This window comes from Drosophila ficusphila, unplaced genomic scaffold (genome assembly GCF_018152265.1).
Source record: "Drosophila ficusphila isolate 14025-0441.05 unplaced genomic scaffold, ASM1815226v1 contig_286, whole genome shotgun sequence".
NCBI classification, from domain to species: domain Eukaryota; kingdom Metazoa; phylum Arthropoda; class Insecta; order Diptera; family Drosophilidae; genus Drosophila; species Drosophila ficusphila.
This window is the reverse complement of record NW_025064189.1, coordinates 1,851,012-1,872,607: the sequence shown is the minus strand read 5'-3', so window position 1 is coordinate 1,872,607 and position 21,596 is coordinate 1,851,012. Positions and strand designations below refer to the sequence as shown.

Genomic DNA, 21,596 nt, shown 5'->3' with positions numbered 1-21,596 from the left:
TGGCAAAAGGAGTTGCCGTTCAAGAGGGTATTGAAAAGAGTTTTCCCCTGGGAAAATCGAGTGGGGGAAGAGCTTCCATTTGGCAGCCAGCAAGGTAATGGTATTCCCCGCCGAAGTCAGACATTCTTCCTGGGTATCCCATGGATCGAAACAGAACCTATCCCTGTCCACGCGTTGATGCTTCCCTCACTGACATTTTTCATGCTGTGTCGCGTACGCTGATTGATGAATGAATAAACGAATCGGGGAATGAATGAGCCCCACCCGTCTGAGTTTTTCAACCGTAAAAATATGTCAAGTGGACAGGCGATGGAAGTTAACGCCCAAACAGAAGATCCAGCCTGCAAAATAAATGACTGTTCGGTTTTGGTTTTCTAATCAAATCACATGTGGTCAAAGTCGTAACCTGACAAAAAAGCTGGCTGGAAACATGCAGATACAAAGAAAAACTTAATGTGTTTTTTGTTTTAACATTTTTTTTAGCAGATGTGACCAATTGTCATGGCGACATTAAATTGAATTTTAAATGAAAGTTCGAGAAACATTAAACATTGGTCGGAGGTCCCCAATGTCCAGGGGGTCCTATAAGCCCTGGCATCCCCGGTGGTCCTTGTTCTCCTGGAAGTCCTTCCCGACCTGGCATACCCGGTGCTCCTGGCATACCAGGAAGTCCGTCAGGACCTTGCATCCCCCGCAGTCCTGGCTTACCAGGTGGTCCTCCCTATCTGGGTATGGCCCGGTGGTCCTCGTAGTCCTGGAATTCCTGGCAATCCCGGAGATCCCGGTGGCCCTGGGACTCCGTTGCGGCCTATTCGCTCAAACTCAAGCAGCTTTGAGTTCAACTCATCAATGTTACTATTTGTTTGAGTTTTAAAGAGCTCAAATTTTTCTTGAAGGTCCTGAAAATCCGATAACGTTTCAATATTATTTAGCGCAATTAATTATAAACTATAACATACCAAAGTTCCGTCAGCATCATTGCCCGGTGGTCCTCGTAGTCCTGGATTTCCTGGCAATCCTAAAGATCCCGGAGGTCCCGGTGGCCCTGGGACTCCGTTGCGGCCTATTCGCTCAAACTCAAGCAGCTTTGAGTTCAACTCATCAACTTTACTATTTGTTTGAGTTTTAAAGAGCTCAAATGCTTCTTGAAAGTCCTGAAAATCCGATAACGTTTCAATATTATTTAGCGCAATTAATTATAAACTATAACATACCAAAGTTCCGTCAGCATCATTGCCCGGTGGTCCTCGTCGTCCTGGATTTCCTGGCCATCCTGGAAGTCCCGGAGGTCCCGGTGGCCCTGGGACTCCGTTGCGGCCTATTCGCTCAAACTCAAGCAGCTTTGAGTTCAACTCATCAATTTTACTATTTGTTTGAGTTTTAAAGAGCTCAAATGCTTCTTGAAGGTCCTGAAAATCCGATAACGTTTCAATATTATTTAGCGCAATTAATTATAAACTATGACATACCAAAGTTCCGTGAGCCGCATTGCCCGGTGGTCCTCGTAGTCCTGGATTTCCTGGCCATCCTGGAAGTCCCGGAGGTCCCGGTGGCCCTGGGACTCCGTTGCGGCCTATTCGCTCAAACTCAAGCAGCTTTGAGTTCAACTCATCAATTTTACTATTTGTTTGAGTTTTAAAGAGCTCAAATGCTTCTTGAAGGTCCTGAAAATCCGATAACGTTTCAATATTATTTAGCGCAATTAATTATAAACTATGACATACCAAAGTTCCGTGAGCCGCATTTATCAAAAGGAGCCATGCGCTCAGCAGAAGCAAATACACTTTATACTTGATCATCTTCTGACAAAAATAAAGTCACTGAGCCCGAGGGCCCGCCATCGAATGAATTTATACTCGTTTACTTATAGAAAAAAAGGCCGTTTCTTATTACTTGCTGTAAATAAGTAAGACTCTGGGTTGTTTTCTGAGAATTCCTTATTTATTTATTTATTTTTTTTTTTTTCTTAGAGATTGCTGACTTTACAGTTGAGTATACCGCTATTTAATTAACAATAAATGTTAATAACTACTTTAAAAAAGACAAGATCTCAAAAGCAGTGAGTCTTTTATAGGTTTAAAATTAATGCGTTGTGCTCTGTGTAGTTGGGTGTCAGATTTAAATGCACTTGGGAATACACAGCCGTTCGAAGCTCACGGGGAAGTGGATACATGATGTGGGTGGGTGGGCGTTATTTACATTGACAGCTGACAAGACACCGCTACACAACACAATGCCAGACCGCAGCCGTCTTGGCCAGACAGAAACTTGAGCCTTTACATGGGTCGAGGTCCCCGGTGAATTAACGCCTAATTGAATTAATCCTGCGCCTAGGAGGTGGCCTAAATGATTATACCACACGATTAAGGGTTGAAATTTCTGGTGAACAATAAAATTGAATAAGTCACTTTTTTATTATTTAATAAAATTTCGCAGTCTAAGATGATACATTATATGTGAACCGAGAGTTTGACCAGGCTAAGATGCTTCCTGCTACTGCTGCTGTTGAAAAACTTTTTCTCCAGCTTGAAATTACCCTGCTGTCCTTGCCTTTCAAGTGTATACTTTGTTCTGACTTCTAGCTTATCGCTGCATTTTTGCACTGAGAAAATATGTTAGTCATATAATTAATTCTATATGAGTTGCATTTATTTCAAATATATTTTAAAACAGTGAAGATTATTAATTTAGTTTTCTTTCTAACACAAAAATGATAATTTTGATTTGAAATGTAATAGTTTGATTTAGTTTTAATAATATATTCAATAATTTTTTCTGAATGTAAACAGTCACGTTTCCATTCGTTTCCGTCTGTCGTGTCTTCTTGTCCTTTGAGTGCATTAATACGCTTGCATAATACTTTAATGTCGGAGCTTGTCCCCCTTTTCCAAAACCCCTTTTTTCCATTCCCCGCTTTCCAGCTGACAAACGGAAAAGCTGCTGCCGCTGCCGCTGCTGCTGCTGATGATGATTCTAGCTGGCAGAGCTGGAAAAACTTTTGCCGGGCTGCAGGAAGTGCAAGAAAATTAAGAAAATACTCATCGTTCTCAGTTTCGGTGCGCTCAGTTCGCTTCTCAGTGCGATGGCCAGGCTATTTACGACAGTGAGCATTGAAATTATACGCCCGCCGAGCACTGCTCCACTTGGCCAAAGTAAAAGTCAACATCCAAAGCGGGTCTAAGCCAAAAGGAGAGTGTCCAAAAGAAATTTCAAGTGTTGTAAAATGGCAACATGGATTGTTGAACAATTTTCCGGATAGTGTGTGTGTGTGTGTGTGGCTGTTTGTGTGTGTGCGTTAGTGGCTGTGCACCAAAAAAGTTTGGCCCACACACAAATGGCCAAATGCAAACTTTGCCATAAGCAGCGAAGCGATCCAGAAGAGTTCTTGAGATATGAGCACAATTAAAACTTGCCGCAAAAGGCCAGTTGGCGTTGGCGTTTCTGGGATATCTTAAAAGTGCCAGCTTTGAGTGATAAGCCGTGGCGAAAAGCGGAGGAAATGGAATATAGTTTGGACGACACCACAAATCGATTTTAGCTCTAAAGTTGCCCAGGGTATTTTTATTAAATTAGGAGTGCACAATCTTTATCTTTAAATTTCCAAATTTTTACCTTTTTGTTACTTGTAAGTATGTATATATAGCTGCATATAGTTTTATTTAACTTATAAGTTCAAGATTTTTCAATCCAGCATACCTCAGAAAATATATTTAATGAAAATGAAATGAATGGTAACATACCCTAAAGTAATTACTTCTAAAATCGGTTCAAATTCTCGAAAGTTTCCGCCCTGAAACTCACACTCTGCGGTCAAATCAAAACTTTTGAAAAGGGGCAAGGCAAACAAAAAGAACTGACGAAATCATGGCCATAAACAGAATCAATGAGCAGTAAAGCGGCAATAGATTTGAGTTATGGTTATTAATAATGCTGTGTGAACTGCCCTCCGGGCAAAGGACGAGATAACCTCGGAAACGAGACAGGATTCGGTACATGCGGCAATGCAGACTTGTCTGGGTCCAAAAGCACAATATAATATGAGGGGAGATTCCTGGCCGGCGATGGTTGGAAATACATATTTTGGGTATGGGGCTGGAGCTTCGGCTGTGTGTTGGCCGGTCAAACAACAACGGGCAATGAACAAGAGTTAAGCTGGCTGGCATCCTTCACAAAACATTGCATCGTGTGAATCCAATATAGGAGAGCAAATCCCCCTCCAGCGCCGCCTCTGCCGCTCTCTGCTGCCGGAAATGCCTTTTGTCTGGGGCTTCATAATATTTTGCTCGTTACTTTTTAATATGACTCACAACAACATCCGAGCTCACAGACAGGCGTTCAGACTGGTGGGGCTTAGCAGAAGGTAGGAAAGGACGCCAGGACACCACAAACACTCACTCACAGTCGGACATATTATCTCTCCACCGAGCGAGACAATGCTAAAATCTATCTAGAAGTGAAAATTTTATTACCGCTTTCCGAGAGGAGGGGTCGCCGTAATCAGTGCATGTCCTTGTCAGAATGTCGGAGGATTACTCATAAAACTGCGATATCTTTTGTCACCTTTTCGGGGTTGAACTTCAAGGGGGCTTCTTCTGGGCGACTCCCCCTCTTGACCGACATAAAGCTCATCCATTAGCATTTATTGCTTATGATAAGCTGCTCTCTGCTCCCAGCGCCCTTTTCCCAGCTTTCCACCAAAAATTGTTCATAAATTCAAGTTGGTTTGCATCTAATGCTGCCTCGTTGCCTCCACAGCTGGCAATTGTTTATTCCCCTCGATGATATTTACGCTTACTCAACGAAACGGGAAAGAAATCTGGGAATCAGCATAAATATTATTACAAAATGCTTGACCGCACTTCTAAGTGCACAGCCAACTGGGCCACATTTGCTGAGCTCTGCACTGAAATGCTTATTCATCGTGCATGTTTTCTTACAAATACCCGGTACTTTTAAAGAAGGAAGAGTTTATTGTGTTTGTCGGTAAGTAAAATACATTCTGCAGCGTGATATGGTTTTCTGCTCAAAATAAAAAAAAATTACCCAATTAAACCGGAATTTTGTTTTAAACATCTGTAATCAAAAATATATTTATACGAATGAACTACAGGGTACTTAGTTATCGGATACTCACAAGTTCCACAAATTGTTTTCTTAGTTTTTACCGATGTCACAAAGCTTCAATCACACCTGTCGTTTTTCTACCTAGATGAAGTCAAGTCGCAAATATATGAAAATCAAAAAAATTTATTTCCCTCTGAACCCTTCAGCTGCCAAAAAAACATTTCGGGAAACTACATAAAAAGCATACCTTTCTTAAGATAGCTTAAAGCTCATTTATACTTTGTTCAACTTACCTGGCTTAAACCATTGAGCAAGGAATTTCTTTTTCCAGTGCATCACTTGCTTGTTTTTCTAGCCAAGTTACAAGTGCTGATTATGGCCACAAGGAAAGGGGGAATCTTGGACTTCGCCTGCATTCAGCTCGTTTGCGTTTTTCTAATTTTAGTTAAAGTGTTTCGCTACCCCGCTTTGCGTTCCCTTTGCCTTAATTTTTAAATTGCCAAGCGGAGTTTTAGCCTGGCCTCCTTTCGGTTGTTAGCGCGCCAAGTGAAAGTTGCCATTTCTGTTAGCGCCCCGCACTTGAGTGTTATGGGACTGCTTAAGATTTAGAAATTATGATTGGCGCGTGGAGAAACCAAAGCACCTTTTTTAGTTCAAAGGAAAGGGATTGCGTAGAGGACCCGCAATAATGGTTTTTTTAATCGCTCTTTAGGTAACTAAAAAAATTTGCTACCGATCGGAAGTGCTTTACAGGAATAATAGCAATCCGTAGATAAAACCCCCTGATATTTAAACAAGTTTGTATCTTCTTCATCAAGGGACAGTTACTGCGTTGCAAACCAAATAAATCCATTAGCTAACCGAAACTAAAGCCAGGGGAAAGTATCTCCGGCTGGCCCGCCTCTTCCTGCTACAGTAAATAAAACAAAAAGAGTTAGGATCCACTTGGCCAGACACTCCCATGCGCATAAATTTCAATAGCAAATCCATAGATGGCCATGGTACTCTCGCAGCCAGCGGAAATTGTTGAGATTTATGGCGACGGGGTTGCAAAAGGCTGCGCCATATTTATTTGAAAGTAAGTTGCATACAGCCGGCTTTTCGGAGGACCTGCCTACTACTAAATCGGAGGAGCGGAGCGGTTCAGTTTTCAGTTGTGGCTAAAAACCCCAAAAGGATATTACATATCCTGTTCCTAGTCGTGTAAATGCCATTATAGATTGACTGTTTGCTCGGGGTCGAGAGTTGCGATTGCCTTTTTCCCCGTTTGATTTACGTTTTCCTTGCATCCGCATCCATTTTGTTGTGCTCAGGCTCGCATTTTCGCCGGATCGAAGGACTTGTAGTTTGGATACCCTAGCTTCAGTTCGAAATCTTTGTGGCTTAGCATGGAAATTAAAATATAAACATTTAAGTCACGAGGGACGCTTTGGTTTCTATTGAATGTATATTTTCTTATTTTTAAAGGTGTTTAAAATCATTTTTTTTATGATTGATTGTTGCATAACTTAGTATAATGCATAACCTCACCTGTTTAAGACCGATTTAAGAAATATTTTTGAGATCCAGCTGCAATAAACTGTCTTGATTTTGGACACAGGATCCAAGGATATTAGAAATTCACCAAAACTTTTGGATTGTATTTCCTGTTTCGTCCATTGTTTCCGAGCTCTTGGCCTTGGTCTTGATCTCGGACGCCTTCCCCCTCGACTTCCTTCTCCCTGGCCAGTGAGTTATGTATTGGAGTGCAAAATATGAGGCTATTAGAGGCTTAAAGTCCTTGGCTCATACGTGCAAGCTGCGCTTTTTCACACACTAGCTCTGCCATTCCCGCTAAACACGTTCGAGGTCCGGACAAGAGCATCATCATCATTATTATCCAACAGCTCATGACTGCGGCCATTACGGGGAAAGGAAAGGAACAGAAGTAAAAGGAGTGGAAGGAGAGGAAAGGAAAGGAGCAGCTGGAGCTGAAAGCGAAAGGCGTTCGCGTCCCAGTGTCCTGGGGAGCAGGTCCTCCTCCTTCGATTCTCCGTCTCAAGTGACTATTCACAGTTGAAGATTTATTGAATGTGCGCGATGCTGCCAGTCCGCCTTTCCCATCGCCACCGCCACGGATTCTCTGGTTCTGGTTGTGGTGTCTGCGACTGAAAGTTGGTTCTGTCTGCTCTTTGGCATTGGTATTGAGTGTTTATTTATTTTCAAGCATCATAAAAAATACACAGGCATACACAGAGCCAGACAGAGAACCACGGCCAAAACCAGAGCCACAAACAAGACTCAGATACAAAGAGGTTCCCATTTATGGTTTCGCCTGGAAAATTCACACATTTACTGTCTGAACTTCGGGAAACGGAAAAATGGTTAGTTGGAAATCAGGTAATTTATACAGTATTTTAGTTATTGATTATTAAAAAATATCTACTATTAATTTGTAGTTCATAAATAGTTAAATAAAAGTAATTTTAAATAAAAAATTGTATAAAACTGGTAACTTAAAAAACTATAAACTTTTATTAATATTCTCCCATTTTTTTAGGTCTGCAAATATTCTTGTAATCTAAAATAATTTCAAATTTCGAATGTGTAAGTTGGAATGAAGAACTCGACAGACAGAAGGGAAGGACATTCAATAATTTTGTTCGCATTCGAGTGGCAGAAACAGCTGCAATTTTTACGCCATTTTATGCTGCCAAACCAAAGTGTAATTTGTGGCCTGGGAACTTTGTCTATTGCCTCGGTGTGGAGAGTCCTTTGCCTCATTCCCCCCTCCGAAAATAGCACTCTGCGATGTTGTTTTTGTCGCTGTTAAATGAAGCATTCGCTGCCGGAGTTGAAGATGTTTGCAATTTTTATTTCATTTGCCGGTCAATGAACATTGAAAATGTGTTAAGTGGCGCCCACTCCAACATCATCAACTTGTCTTTAATTGTCTACAAGTTGTCGGAATGGCTTTTAATGAAGTGTTAAACGATACTCCAGCTTTCCTGTGCCCTCCTGCAGAGTCCATGGTTCCTGGCTTATTATTTGGCACAGCCTAAAATATTAATTTCAACTCGGACAGCTGGCACTTTCCCAGCTCGAATTGAATAATTCCCTGCCGTTTCTTAGACTGTCGACAAGGCTAATTACCATCGATGATTCTCTGGGAATATTGAGTGAAGGAAACGTAAGCCGCTTAAAGAATGTATGGTTTTGGCCTTTGACATTTGGCAATTTATGGTTTCGATGAATGATTAATTTTGAAGCTTTTATGGCATTAATATATGTTAACAATCACGGTTGGATCGTTATTATTTTGAAAAATCTTTTGATATTTCTAAAGATACACAAATAAGGATTTGTTATTAAAAAACTATTTAAGACTCTTCGATTTAAATTTACAAATTAGTCTTGGATCCTTAAACTGCAAATATATATTAAATACATATTTTAGGCTATCTGAGAAATTTGGATTGAGAAAAGGACTTCCATTTTAGACAGCTTCAAGACAGCGAACAGAAAGTGCCAGCTCAGCTTGGTGCATTTCGAAATTGAGCCACTCCCAGTAGATGTGTGCTTCCCAGTATCTTTGCTTTTCAATCCGAGTTCCTTCTGAGTCGTCTGTCACATAATATGGACAATCACTAACCACGCAAGTGTCAAACAAACAAAACGAGCCCAAGGCCTTCTTCATTCCACTAACTCCCCATTTTGCCGCCCAATGCCACCACATTTACCCCGCAATCTGCAGGGGGCTTCGAAAATTTGCAAGGAAATCCTATTTTCGTATAAGAAGAGCACACACTCAAACGGTCGGAGACAAACCAGGCCAAAAAGAAAGCGAACGAACCACATTTGAGTGCTGCGGGCGTTTCGATGATTCTCCTTCTTTTTTTTTTTTTGTGGGTCGTATACTCGTGCACACATCAATCTCGTTCCAACTTTGCCCAGATACGAATCTTTCATTTTCGTATTTCCGTTCGAAATTTCGTGTAACTGAACTGGAACTTTAGAAAAAGAGAGGGCACAGAAAGGAATTTTACTACCAGCAGACAGATACGGGTGGCTGATAGAGTTGGAGTTGGAGTTGCATGCTGCTTGCTCTACGATGCCGCATGGCAAAGTCCGCAAAGCCCAAAATGTGGTTTAATTTAAGGGATCGACCGGGAAAATAACTTCTCAACTAAGATATAGGAAAAATCAGATAAAACGATACTTACTTCTTTTATTTATTGAGAGGAAAACCAAAAAACTTTACCTCAAATTTTATTGATTTTCTTAATAAGCGGAAAAATCATAATAAAAATTATTGTATTTGTAAATTTCATTTATTTATTTTTTTTATCGCATTAAATACATTTTTTAGAAATGCCAATATAAATGCCAATCCATAATACCCCATTATTTTAAGCCACTGGGTGTGCAAAGTGGGCATCATTCACATCGTCTGATTGCCCTGGCTGGTATCAAATTTAAATTTCTTCATTTGCCTTTCGGTTCGTGTGCAAGTTCAAGTTTTTTTGTCTGTTCTTCGTCTGACTCCTTTTTCCCTGCAGAGCGAACATTCAGGTCATGTGCGACCAAAAGTAAGTGGATGCGTTCTTATCAGAGCATACAAATGTTTTATCTCGCTTGGCGCGTGTGCAGGCCGAGATACACAAGAAGAAAATTGTTAGCCATTTGCTGAACAAGATATTTGTCAAAAAATTGTCTGGATTTTTTAAGATTAATGTCCTTTCAAGTAATCTAATTTAATTTAAAAACTTTAAAGGTGGATTTTTGTGACACCAAGGTAGTTATGTGGTTGACAAGTTCCTTTTAGAAAAACTTCATTTAAAATAAAATACTTTTTTTAGTGTACGAACGGAAGCAGGACAAAGACGAGGCTTGAAAGTCGCCTGCGGTTGCGCGCTCTTTCTTCTTTTGTGTTGGTGAGTGTTTTGTTTTGCCAATTGTCGGAAGTGCCTGTGGGGGAGGGGTAAAAGTCTCACACACACACACACAGAGAGAACCGCTCGCTAATACCAACACCAGCACACATGCATAGCCAGTTAGACACTTTCTTTTTGCTACTTGAGCTTCCGTTTCCGCTCGCCTGACCCGCTCCATTCCGTCTGCCTCACTTACTTATGCATAGCATATAACCTTAAACATAATTTTGTTTGCCTTTTGTGTTCTTGTTGTGTCCCCTCGTGCAATTCTATTTGCCGCTTCCCTTCAAAACCATTTTCCTATCTTTGTTTGCTTATATTTTTTCTATCAAGCGCTAAATTTTATCTTCTTGACTCGTGCCATGAAAAACTGAAAACCTTAAAGCTCCATCAAGTTGAATTCTTTAATTTCTGGAAGCTTCTCTGGCCGCCGTTCTACCAATTGTGGGGTAACAATTCAAGTGTCAAAGTTTGCACTTGAAATTATAATGGTCGGGCCCCACAGCTCATTGGCCTGCTGGCCATAACAAAGGAATGTTGGTTAGAATCCGGCCCATAACACATCCCACCCATTGCCACCAAGTTGGAACCCGGGGTCAAACATTCGCACAATGTCAGTCGGGTCCGGTTTTGTGAGGCATATAAAAACAACAAAAAAAAAAAAAACTTTGAATGAAACGCAAGCCCCATTGACATATGAGTGGGCGTGGCACTCTGGGTGGCAAAGCTCCCGAACTGCTGAGGAAATGGCAAATGCATGCAGCCACACGATATGAGCTATTCGTATTCCCCCACTCGATCCGCCAGCGTTCAGTGCCCACAAACCCCCACTGAATCCATCTCTGTGCGTTGATTGTTCGATTCAAACATTTTGGCATGTTTCGGGCAGTTGAACTAGTTTTCGCTTTTGCCCCATCCAACTCGCCACAGTGGAGCCAAAAGAGGATAATTATGCAGAAACTAGATAAGTAAAAGTTGTTGGTTTGGGCTCTACAAAAATTTGACACAATTTAAAGCACATTTGGCTTTTAACAATTCTTTTCGGAATATAATTTTAATATAATATAATATATTTTAAAATTATAATGGAAACAGTTGATGTGTTTGTGGATAATTAATAAGTACGAACAATAATTATTTTACGGTTTTAAAAGTTTCTCAAAATCAATTTAATTTAGTTACAGGTAATAGAAGTTTTTCCCAGTACAATATTTCTTTTTAAAAAACTTGTTGGTAGTTCTGAATAATAAATTCTTATGTATAAATATAATTTCTATTTTATTATTCATTATATCTCTACAATTAGTGCATTCAGCTACACTGTTCAGTTGTCGCCCTGCTGAGGCTGAAATGTGTTAAATCCGCTATAAAAGCGGTTAACCGAGTAAACTGCAAATGCAAAATGCGGTTGGTTCACTTCGGTTCAGCTGGCTTGGCCTGTTACTGCTCCTGGTCCTGGTCCTGGTTGTAGTCCTGTTCCTGTTTCTGTTTCTGTTTCTGGTCCTCCTCCCTGACCATATTAAAGGCCATACCAAAGTGTTGATGGGTCAGTTTTGACCACATGCTGTGTTGTGTTGGCAATGCAGAAATCATTTTTGTGCATTTCATGATATTTCATTCTAGTAGTGGCACTTAGTAGGCCATCAGATCTTCATCAAAGAGTTCACAATCGAAGGCACACAAAAATAGCACACCCGAAACTTGTTCAAATAAAATTCTAGGAAATAAATAAGAAAAAGAATGGACTCAGAAGAACATGAGGAGGTTTGTTGAGAGAATATTATTTAAGCTTTGTGTTTTAATTAATCATTTTAGGAATACACAGAGGACGAAACGAGCGAGGCCATGTTCTTTCTTCGGGAGCATGAATTGCCAATGTCGGAGCTACTTTATGCCCTCAAGTATGTAAGGATCTTGCATGGATCTCGATCTCAAGCCAATCAGCCAGTGGTCACCCCGATGCCCCAGGTGCCGATTGTGGAGGTGGAACCACCAGCATTCGACTGGGAGGACAAGGAGAATCAACCTGTTGTCCGGCAGCCTTGAGGGTTTTAACTACTTTATAAGTTGTAACTGATTTTTGTTTACGGCCTTTAGACAGATAAAATTCTTAAAAGGAAAAAGACCATCTATTGTTTATTATTTGTCACACAGGCATTCAATTGAACTAGTTTAAAAATTTCAAATATGTTAATTGTAGTATCCTTTATAATTCTCTTAATTTTATAAACTGGCTGATTTTATTCATATTGTGCTCATAGTGCGCCTTATCGCCCAACTTTTGTTTGTCAACATCTTTGCATTCAACACTGCCGAGTTGCGTTGCATTTCCTGGCAATTCGCGTCGCGTTGGACAATTTTTAATTGTCAAACGCAGTCGGGTGACAAATGAAGGCAAAGGAGTTGCACCGGAGAAGCCTTAATGACAGCTGATAATTTATTCAGCGAGTGCAACAGCTGAGCGACGGGCACGAATTGTTTTCCAGGAGCCATGAAATATTTACGCGGGATAAAGGAGCAGCCGAAGGAAGCTGTGCAGGACATGTCCTGCGCTTCTGCAAACCGGCGCTCCTGAGATGAAATACATCCGCTTGTCATTGTCAGGAGCGAGTGTCCAGATCTGCTGTAAAATGCAAATGAATTCCCGGCAATTTCCACCCTCGCCGGGAGACTTGCATTTAATTAGGCATTAATACGGTCGGAATTTGGGGTGCGTTTTCGGCAATTCCGGCACTCTGCGGTTAAGTGAAAGTTGAGCTTTCGTTTAAGCCGCCTAATCCGCGACTAAGTTTAATGTCTCAACGCGAAACGCTCAATTTGCATTTTGCAATTTCATCCTGTCGGATTCCCTGTTCTTCTGGGGGGTTTTTCCTCTTCTGTTTTGCCGCGTTTTGCAACCCTCGCAAACCAGTGAAAAATTTATTGTTTCAAACGGATTTTGCTGCGCCCCAAATTCGATTACTGGTAATTGCCTATTACCAACCTCCGCTTGGGAAGGGGGACGGCACAAAAGCCTGGCTTAATTGAATTAAAGGGCGTTGCAAATCTCAAAAGTAGCGGGCGCCGTGTTCATTGATGAAGCTTTTTAAGCCGTAAACTGATTAATCGCTTGAATTCCGGTTATGGGATGAATCGATTCGGGGTTGTTAATATTAAAGCGAATAATTGCGCTTGTATTCGGAAGGAGATTATTTCAGACAGCTTAATATAACGTTAATCTATACTACCAATTTAAAAAAAAAAGTCAGACTTATTTTTTTATTTAAATGGTATAAAATAATTTTTAAAGTGTTCAATATAAAAAATGTTATTATCATATTTAAAAATGTATTTCACTACGATTGTTTATGTATAGTTAACGAACCATTTAATTTATGGTTGTACAAAAAGTCTAATATAATTTGAATTTAATTAATTCAAAAAATCTTTATTACGCTACTAGCAAAAGCCAAAATTAAATTGCTAATCTCGACGCAATCTCGTCTGGAGTTCAAATTACGAGCTATTGTATGAGAACCGCAGACATGTAATAACAAACACACGAAACTCAATGCTCATTTTGACCCCAGAGAAGCCTTCACCCGCCGCCCACTTTTTGGGGGGAACGAGCGGCCATTTGATGGGTTTATTATTGGGTAAATAAATTAAAATTGTTTACCTTTCAGCGGCGCCAAACTTCGGTAGGCAAAAGCGAGACAGCGATACGCAGCTATCTCTTTCTGTGTTTATTTGTTGTTCTTCTTCTGTTAGCGAGCAAGCGAGTATGTTTGTGTTTTTTTGTTGTTTTTTTTTTATTGTTTATGCCCAGTTCAATTGTGGTTACGTGAGAACGCGTATGTTGCGGCAACTTTATTTGCGCAAATTAATGGATAAATGTTCACGCACATGATAATGGAAAAGGACGACAGCGAAATGGGTGGCCATCAGCATATGAAAATAAATAGAATTATCCGAAATTTATAACACCGAATGAAAATACCGTGGGAATTTTCCATTTGTATAGTTTTGCACGCCGAATTGGCTCGTTGTTTGCTTTAAATTAGTTTGAAAAAATACGAAAAATATGAAAAGCAATTAGAGTTTCGCTTTTCGAATCTTGGAATTTTCATTTTCCTTACTGAAAATATAACTATTGAGGAAAGGCAGCTATATATTATACATATGTGTAGGAACGATAGCAGAAGGCAAACAGTTGCGTAAACTTCGCCAACTTTGGATATGCGAGTGGGCAACTCTCAAACTGAGTGATTTTCACTCCTGACCACCCCTTTTCCTGAAGTCCAATCAAACAGTGAACTTTTTCAAGTTCTTGGCACTTTTTCCCCTCTATTGATTTTGCTTTCGAATCAAGTTTTTGTTGAATGATGCAGAGTGAGCTTTGATTGAAATAGTTCAGATTGTTTTGATAGTCATGCATACGAAAATAAATATTTTGAGGCTTCTCGAAACTTAACACCTAAGCAATATAAAAGTTTGTCTATTTCACCGTTTATTTTTAAGGCAAAGGAAATGTGAATTGGTTGAGCCTAAAAAACACAACAAATAAGTTTGTTATTTTATATACTTTTCACATCTCAAAAAAGTAACATTTGTATGGTTTATTAGTTAATTTTTTAAGTTTTTAAATTTACTTTATCAAAAAGTTATGGTTTTGGACAAGCTAACTTTTCCTGAAAACTCACACCTTGACGCTTTAGTATCCTTTTTCCATTTGCATTGCCTGAATCTCAACTATGCCACTCCACCTAAAGTTTTCTTTCTGCAAGTGAAACTTTAGCGATATCCAAACGAAAGTCTTTGTTTTTTTTTTTTTTTTTTTGACTAACAGTGTTACGAAGAGTACTATCGAATCTGGTAATATAAATTTACTACAATATTAAATAAGTTAATATTTTCATTTTATCATTTGTAAATATAGGAAGAACTTATTGCTTTCAAGATCTTCTTTTATTAATAAATTTTCGGATACTTTTTCAATTAAACTACAAGCAAACGAAAATACTCATAATAAAATATATCTCTTAATAACATTTTTTTTTTTTTTAATTTTAGAGGGGTTCCTACAACCTCTTTATGTTACAGAATGTGCATCGTACCGAAGGGTAGTTAAACCCGAATTCAAGTACCTTATCACCTGCCAACACTGCAGCGCAAGTGCCATAAATGTCAATAGACCAGAAACCATTATGCATAATAATACCGCTACTCGAAGTCGCTAGAGCGCTGCAGCTGCTGAATCCAAAGGGGGGATTCCAAACCCCCTAAAACCCCTAAGTCCCCTCAACCACCAGAACCCCTGGCCTTTGTCCGATGTCAGCATTGTCTGTTCCTGTTCCTCGACTTCTGTTCGCATGCTAAACAATATTTCTCCATTACGAAACAATGGGACGAGTCGCCTGTCCCCGACAAGTAGCACCTTTTACTTGTGGCATCAGTTAAAAGTTTTGCTTTTTATGTTAGCGCGTTGCAGTGGCAAGTTCCCTTCCCTTCCATCCACCGTTTCCCCGCCCGCCAGGTTGCCTGCAACTATCTCAAGTCGTTGCGGCAACTTTTGTTGCCTACTTTTGTGGATCTTCCTTTCTCTCCATGTGGCAAGTTTTTGCTTTCGCTTATTGTCCGGCGTGGAAAAAAGTTTGGTTTTGTTGCTAAATTGAATGCGACTTGCGTTTTCTTTAGCGCCGTTGTGTCCTCCTGTCCAACGTCGTGCTGGCGTCCTGCTAAAAGTCCTTGAAGGTGCAAATTGTAAAACAAACAGTGAAACGAGACCTTCCCAAACAGAGGTGGGGTGGTAAAGTTGACAGATAAAGTATTGCCAGGGACTACAGGTCTTTAAGAAGAATTAAGCTTATAGCTTAAGGTGTTTGCTAATCATTCAGTGACTTTAAAAAGCACTCGGATTTTAAGCCACCACATATTTAGTAACTCGCCATCTTGGCTAAAAAAAAAATTGCATTCTTTACTGTTGGCAAAAAAATTAAAATTAGTCTTACCTCTTATGTAATCTAACATTCTGGTTTCGCTTAAACTGCAAAGCTAATAAATTTATTTACCCACTACTACGATTTTGAGGATAACGCATACACTTTAAATTAATGCAAAAATGCATTTCCATAAATATTCTCTACATTGATTGATAGTTAAACCCCTTTTGAAGACCCTACGGCTTCGTCTTCAGTTTGTAACATTTATTTAATTTTATTAGAGTATCAATAGTCCCAAATGAAACACTCGTGTGAAAACCTAATTATTGCTTCAAGATAAGAGTTAATGTAATAATAAAACAATATAATCTAATATAGATTCTAAAGTGTGACAATTTGCAGGTATAAATACGAGACAGATTGAATATTGGCACAATAATGAAGTCGACGCTGTTGCTATTAATAGTCATTCTCAGCCTGGTGGGATTGGCACCAGCTAAGCCACTAAGTCCAAGAACTTATACTTGTACTGTCGCCTGCGACTAATGGGGCTGATAAAAGGAGTTTAATAAAAATAATATATTTGCCAAGAAATACACTTGTGAAACTTTGTTGAAATTTTTTTACTATAACTTCTAAGATTGCACCAAATTTGTTGTCTTTTTTTCCTTAAACAAGCTTTAAGCCAAGGAAAATTCTATCGCAAAGATCTAGAGAATTGTGACACTTAATATAAAATAAACAATCTAAAAAGTTGTTCATTAGAAACAATAAAAAAAGAGAAAAAACCAAGTATCATTTATTGTTTTATTATTTTGTTCACCTTAAAAACCCATTTTGTAACTTTATCATCATTTTAACGTTTTAAATACCGTAATCAAATAAAACAACAATTTTACAAGGTTTTTATTCGGTGACAGAAAGTCGCTAAACGTATTTCAGCATATCGCATACCCTTTAAATTAATCCAGAAATGTATTTACATAAATATTATTTGATGGGTACTTAAACCCCTTTCCAAGCCCCTACGGATTGGTCTTCACTTTTAAAGTTGTAACATTTATTTAATTTTACAGAGTATCTAAAAGTGCCAAATGAAATACTCGTGTGAAAAGCTTCTTATTGCTTCAAGCTAGGAGTTAATGTAATAATAAAATAATATAATCTAATATAGTTTTTTAACTGTGACAAACCAATAATTTTCAGGTATAAATACGAGACAGATTGAATATTGGCACAATAATGAAGTCGACGCTGTTGCTATTAATAGTCATTCTCAGCCTGGTGGGATTGGCCCCAGCTAAGCCACCAAAAAAGAAGAATTTCGAGATTTGGGTACGACCAGGTCCAGGGGAACCACCAATGTGTCAATATGGCTGCCAATATGGCTGATAAAAGGAGTTTTATAAAAATAATATATTTGCCAAGAAATAAACTTGTGAAACTTTGTTGAAATTTTTTTTATTATTTTAACTTTAGCATCTGAGTTGAAGAAGACTTTGTCTTGGTTTCGCTCGAACTGCATTGCTAATAAATTTATTTGCCTACTAACTTCTAAGATTGCTCCAAATTTGTTGTCTTTTTTCCTTAAGATCTTGAGAATTGTGACACTTAATTCAAAATAAACAATCTACAAAGTTGTTCATTAGAAATAATACAAAAAAGATCAAAAAACCAAGGGTCATTTATTGTTGTATTATTTTTTCACCTTAAAAACCCATTTAGTAACTTTATAATCCTTAATATGGTTTTTAACGGCTTAAATACCGTAATCAAATAAACAACAATTTTAAAAGGTTTTCATTCGGTGACAGAAAGTCGCTAAACGTATTTTCAGCATATCGCATACCCTTTAAAGTAATGCCAAAATGTATTTGCAAAAAAATTCTCTAGATTGATGGGTAGTTAAACCCGCTTCCAAGCCCCTACGGAATCGCCTTCACTTTTAATGTTATATGGCCTTCAAAAATATTAAATATTGAAAGTTGTAACATTTATTTTTAATTTTATAAGAGTATCTAATAGTCCCAAATGAAATACTCGTGTGAAATCCTAATTATTCCTACAAGATAAGAGTTAATGTAATAATAAAATAAAATAATCTTGTATATTTTCTTAAGTGTGACAAACCAACAATTTGCAGGTATAAATACGAGACAGATTCATTATCATCATTAGCACAATAATGAAGTCGACGCTGTTGCTATTAATCGTCCTTCTCAGCCTGGTGGGATTGGCCCCAGCTAAGCCACCAAAAAAGAAGAATTTCGAGGTTTGGGTACGACCAGCTCCAGGGGAGCCATTCAGTTGTCAAGCTGGCTGCTCATCATGGGGCAAATAAAAGGAGTTTTATATAAATAACATATTTGCTAAAAAATACACTTGAGAAAATTTGTTGAATTTTTTTTTACTATTTTAACTTCAGCATCGGAGTTGATAAAGACACGTCAGTCAAGCAGAGTCTAGTGTCTAAGTCTTAAAATGTTCTTAATGAAACTTAACCAAATTATTTTAAGTTATATCAAGTTTTTATTGTGAATTTGCGGAGTTATGTTGCCATTTTCAATAAAATTGTGGAAGTGTTATCTACTGATATAATAAACAAGCTATTGAGTAAAATATTACAACCTAAGGAGTCTTGAAAACACAGCTGGTCATTTTTATAATTTCTAGTTTCATATAGCTGATATATTGTACATTTTATAGTTATACTTTCCTAACTTTATATTTTAAGATAATGAGACTCTTTTTCATAGCATTACTACCATAATTGACAAGATATCCTAATATCTTTTTTGTAACTCAAAATTGTAACAAATTGAAAATTTGAATTTCAAATATCGACCTATCGCGACCAGCAATCCAAATCGGTCAGGCGAGGAGCAATCGCATTTGATCATTTTGGTTTTCAGTTTTCAAAGCATTTTAGTTGCCAATTACTCTGGTCAGAGCGTATAAATCGCAGTCATTACATTTAACGGCTTAATTCTGACACAGCCATAAACCAACAATAATGACCGTGACTAAACATCCGACAACCAACACAGACAAACACGTAACCCAACGTATGACAACCACTAGAATCGTTTGGCATCTAAAAAGTTGCGGCCGAGTCCATTGCACTATCATGGAATATTTATTCAATTTAAATTTACCAATTAACTTGGACTGGGTGGTTTCTGGCCCCGAGTGGTGGAGAAAAAAAATGGCCGTAAATGCTGACAACGTTTAGAGCGGAGTTCCCACCGCCGACGCTTCTGAATAATAAATGCATAATTCCTAGATGGAAAAGCGCGTGCCATAAATATTGCATGATAAATTATAGAAAAGCTATTAGGACAACAAACGACACGACCAGGGCCCAGGACTATAGGCTCCTTTGTTGAGTGTGGAAAAATAGGCGACCCATTAAACAGCGGAGGGGAATTGAGGAGGGGGAATCGTGGCGATGGGCGGAAACAACAAGTCCTTCTGTGTTTGACATTTTTCAAATGAGGTTAGCTCGACCAGTGACCGCCCATCTCGACTGCCTACGCCTACTTATTTATGTAAATTTGCGTAAATTACTATGAAAATATTTACGGTAAATAGAGCACTTGAAATTTTTATAATTTAAATGGGCAGGCGCAGGCTTTCCCTCGTCTGGGAAAGTCAATGTGTGGAACTTTCCTCGGTTACCACCAGCTGTGCACGTAGTTAGTTCACAGAAAACAGAAACAGAAAAAGAAGAAAGTTGCTGGGCCACAACTTTTGCATCTAACACGAAATGCAAACTGCTGGCATGGAAAGTAAAGCGAAGGATAAAGAAATACAGGAAGCGGAAGCCGAGCAAACAAGTGAGGACCAAAATGCCATTGACGAGGGAACATTTAAAAAAGTTTAAGAAACAAATAAGGTAGATACCCTTTTCTAAGAAGAGTATCTTAAAAACTGTGGAGTCATATGTTTTTAATTAAAAGTTAAGCCATTTCAAAATATGTCGTTTGTTGATGTTTACTTTGAATTTCACATAATAAAAGTTATATATTTACAAATATAAAGTGTTAAATTTTTTCCAAATATAAAAACATGCATATGATATTTTAGATATGTTGCTAAAAGTTATTAAGCTTTCTATAGAGCACGCCTTACGTCATCATATTTCTGTAGAAACTCTTCCTACATTTTTTTGCCCAATAAATGCCTAGCAAAAAAGTAATAAATATTATGTTTTTTTCTAAATGCCGTCTTTTATATTCATTTCATGCTACCCTCGAAAATCATCTTAGTTAGTATTTGTACACTTCAACTGAAATCAAATGCAAATGCTCGACATGTGTGCCTGGGTTGGAAATGGTCTTGTGTTTTCCCCTGGTGCCGGCGTATCAGTTAAATTAAATATTCTTGTCAACTGCAGTCAGCGAGTCAGGCTGGGAAGAAATGTTGCCTCGACAATTTCAAATATTTGCACCGCACTTTATAGATTTTAGGCTTTTAAATAATAAAATACAGTGCCAGAAGGGGGAAAGACTAAAACTGAGGCTGAGTGTTCTCCCAGGGCGAGAGGAAGGATGTTTCCGTCTTTGCAGCTTCGAAGGAGCAGAGTGTCTTCTTCTTTTTTTTTTTTTTTGATGGGAATGCTGAAAGAGCTCTTCAGTTCTAAGGAAGGGGAATTGTGCAAATGTGTGTCGGTGCTCTATAAAACATTTGCTCTTGAAGTACGTACTTAAATTGCATTTAAGCTGAGCAGTTGCTCGGCAAAGTAATGTACAAAGATCCCGGTCGGTTTGCTGCTGTTTCTGTTCTGTGCTAAGTTGTTAAATAAGTTGGCCGAAACGTGTGAATGAGTGTATAAAGATGTGTCGAATTTTCGTGAAGCAGCCAGAGACCAAGCGTTTGCAGAATTCAATCAAGAAATAAAAGCAAATAAAAAGAGGGCCTAAGAGAAATATTCTATATATATTTTAAATGAAAAGATTTAAAACATTTGATTGAAATCTTCATGCAGCTCTTAACTTTATTACAATTTATTTAATTTATATGTTTTTAGGAATCCCTGTTTTATGTTCCTTTAAATTTGTTTCATAGCAACAAAGCTTTTAATTAGGCACTGCTAAATATCACCAGCAGACTAGCCATTAATTTGAAAATATATGATATAAAAGCCATAAAATCGAAATCCATTCTGCTGATGGTATTTGTATAAATCACGTTATAATGACATTAACATAACACAAAGAAGTCAGGCAATGTGGCGCTTTTATTAACAATACCCTCCCAACAAAGCAAGATGATTTGATAGGGGCAAAAGCAATTAACCGGGAACCCAGCCCCTGAAACCAAATCCCCGATTCCGAGCCCAACCAACTGCATAACATTTACATTAGCCAGCCCAAAGGCATTAAGCGATAAAAACTGATGCGGTCATTAAAAAAATGGGAAGCCGAAGCATGTTTATTTAATTAACGGAAAGCGCCTACGGAAATAAAACTAAATGCCTTGTGTACATTAAAATTAACCAAGCAAGAGAATGATAAAAATAAGCATAGAATTATTTCGGGCGACAAACCCTTTCAGCTGCCATGGTAATGAAATATATGCCAACCAGAGGCCAAGACACAATTAGCTTTGGGTTCAATACAAAAGAACAAAGGCGAATTGTCCCCTCATCTTCGTCGGGGGGTAAAAGGTCCCCGGGGAGGGACCTACAACAATTTCT

At 38.5% G+C, this 21,596-nt stretch overlaps 2 protein-coding genes and 3 long non-coding RNA genes across 7 annotated transcripts; 3 read left to right on the top strand and 2 right to left on the bottom strand.

Annotated features, from left to right (window-relative positions):
- Positions 1-456: 456 nt before the first annotated feature.
- On the bottom strand, positions 457-1,843 carry LOC108095410 (collagen alpha-3(IX) chain-like). Of its 3 annotated transcripts, none has more exons than XM_043207741.1 (5): positions 1,725-1,843; positions 1,470-1,664; positions 1,215-1,409; positions 960-1,154; positions 457-899 (listed from the first exon to the last, which is right to left on the bottom strand). In XM_043207741.1, exons 1-5 carry the CDS (start codon positions 1,797-1,799, stop codon positions 705-707), a joined length of 855 nt encoding a protein of 284 aa, XP_043063676.1. In that variant the 5' UTR covers positions 1,800-1,843; the 3' UTR covers positions 457-704. The 3 variants fall into 3 exon arrangements, with proteins under 3 accessions (XP_043063676.1, XP_043063677.1, XP_043063678.1); XM_043207742.1 differs by having other exon boundaries at positions 457-790; positions 1,046-1,154; XM_043207743.1 differs by lacking the exon at positions 960-1,154.
- Positions 1,844-11,607: 9,764 nt separating this feature from the next.
- On the top strand, positions 11,608-12,100 carry LOC108095457. The gene is made up of 2 exons (XM_017196573.1): positions 11,608-11,741; positions 11,793-12,100. The coding sequence occupies exons 1-2, from the start codon at positions 11,718-11,720 to the stop codon at positions 12,021-12,023; spliced, it is 255 nt and encodes an 84-aa protein (XP_017052062.1). The 5' UTR covers positions 11,608-11,717; the 3' UTR covers positions 12,024-12,100.
- Positions 12,101-14,449: 2,349 nt separating this feature from the next.
- Positions 14,450-16,018, bottom strand: LOC108095459. Its single transcript, XR_001771659.2, has 2 exons — positions 15,968-16,018; positions 14,450-15,912 (listed from the first exon to the last, which is right to left on the bottom strand). It is a non-coding gene; the product is annotated as an uncharacterized LOC108095459 (long non-coding RNA).
- A 117-nt stretch (positions 16,019-16,135) lies between these two features.
- Positions 16,136-16,509, top strand: LOC108095458. The gene is made up of 2 exons (XR_001771658.1): positions 16,136-16,246; positions 16,301-16,509. It is a non-coding gene; the product is annotated as an uncharacterized LOC108095458 (long non-coding RNA).
- Positions 16,510-16,972: 463 nt separating this feature from the next.
- LOC108095460 lies at positions 16,973-17,346 on the top strand. Its single transcript, XR_001771660.1, has 2 exons — positions 16,973-17,042; positions 17,105-17,346. It is a non-coding gene; the product is annotated as an uncharacterized LOC108095460 (long non-coding RNA).
- The last annotated feature ends 4,250 nt before the right edge of the window (positions 17,347-21,596 follow it).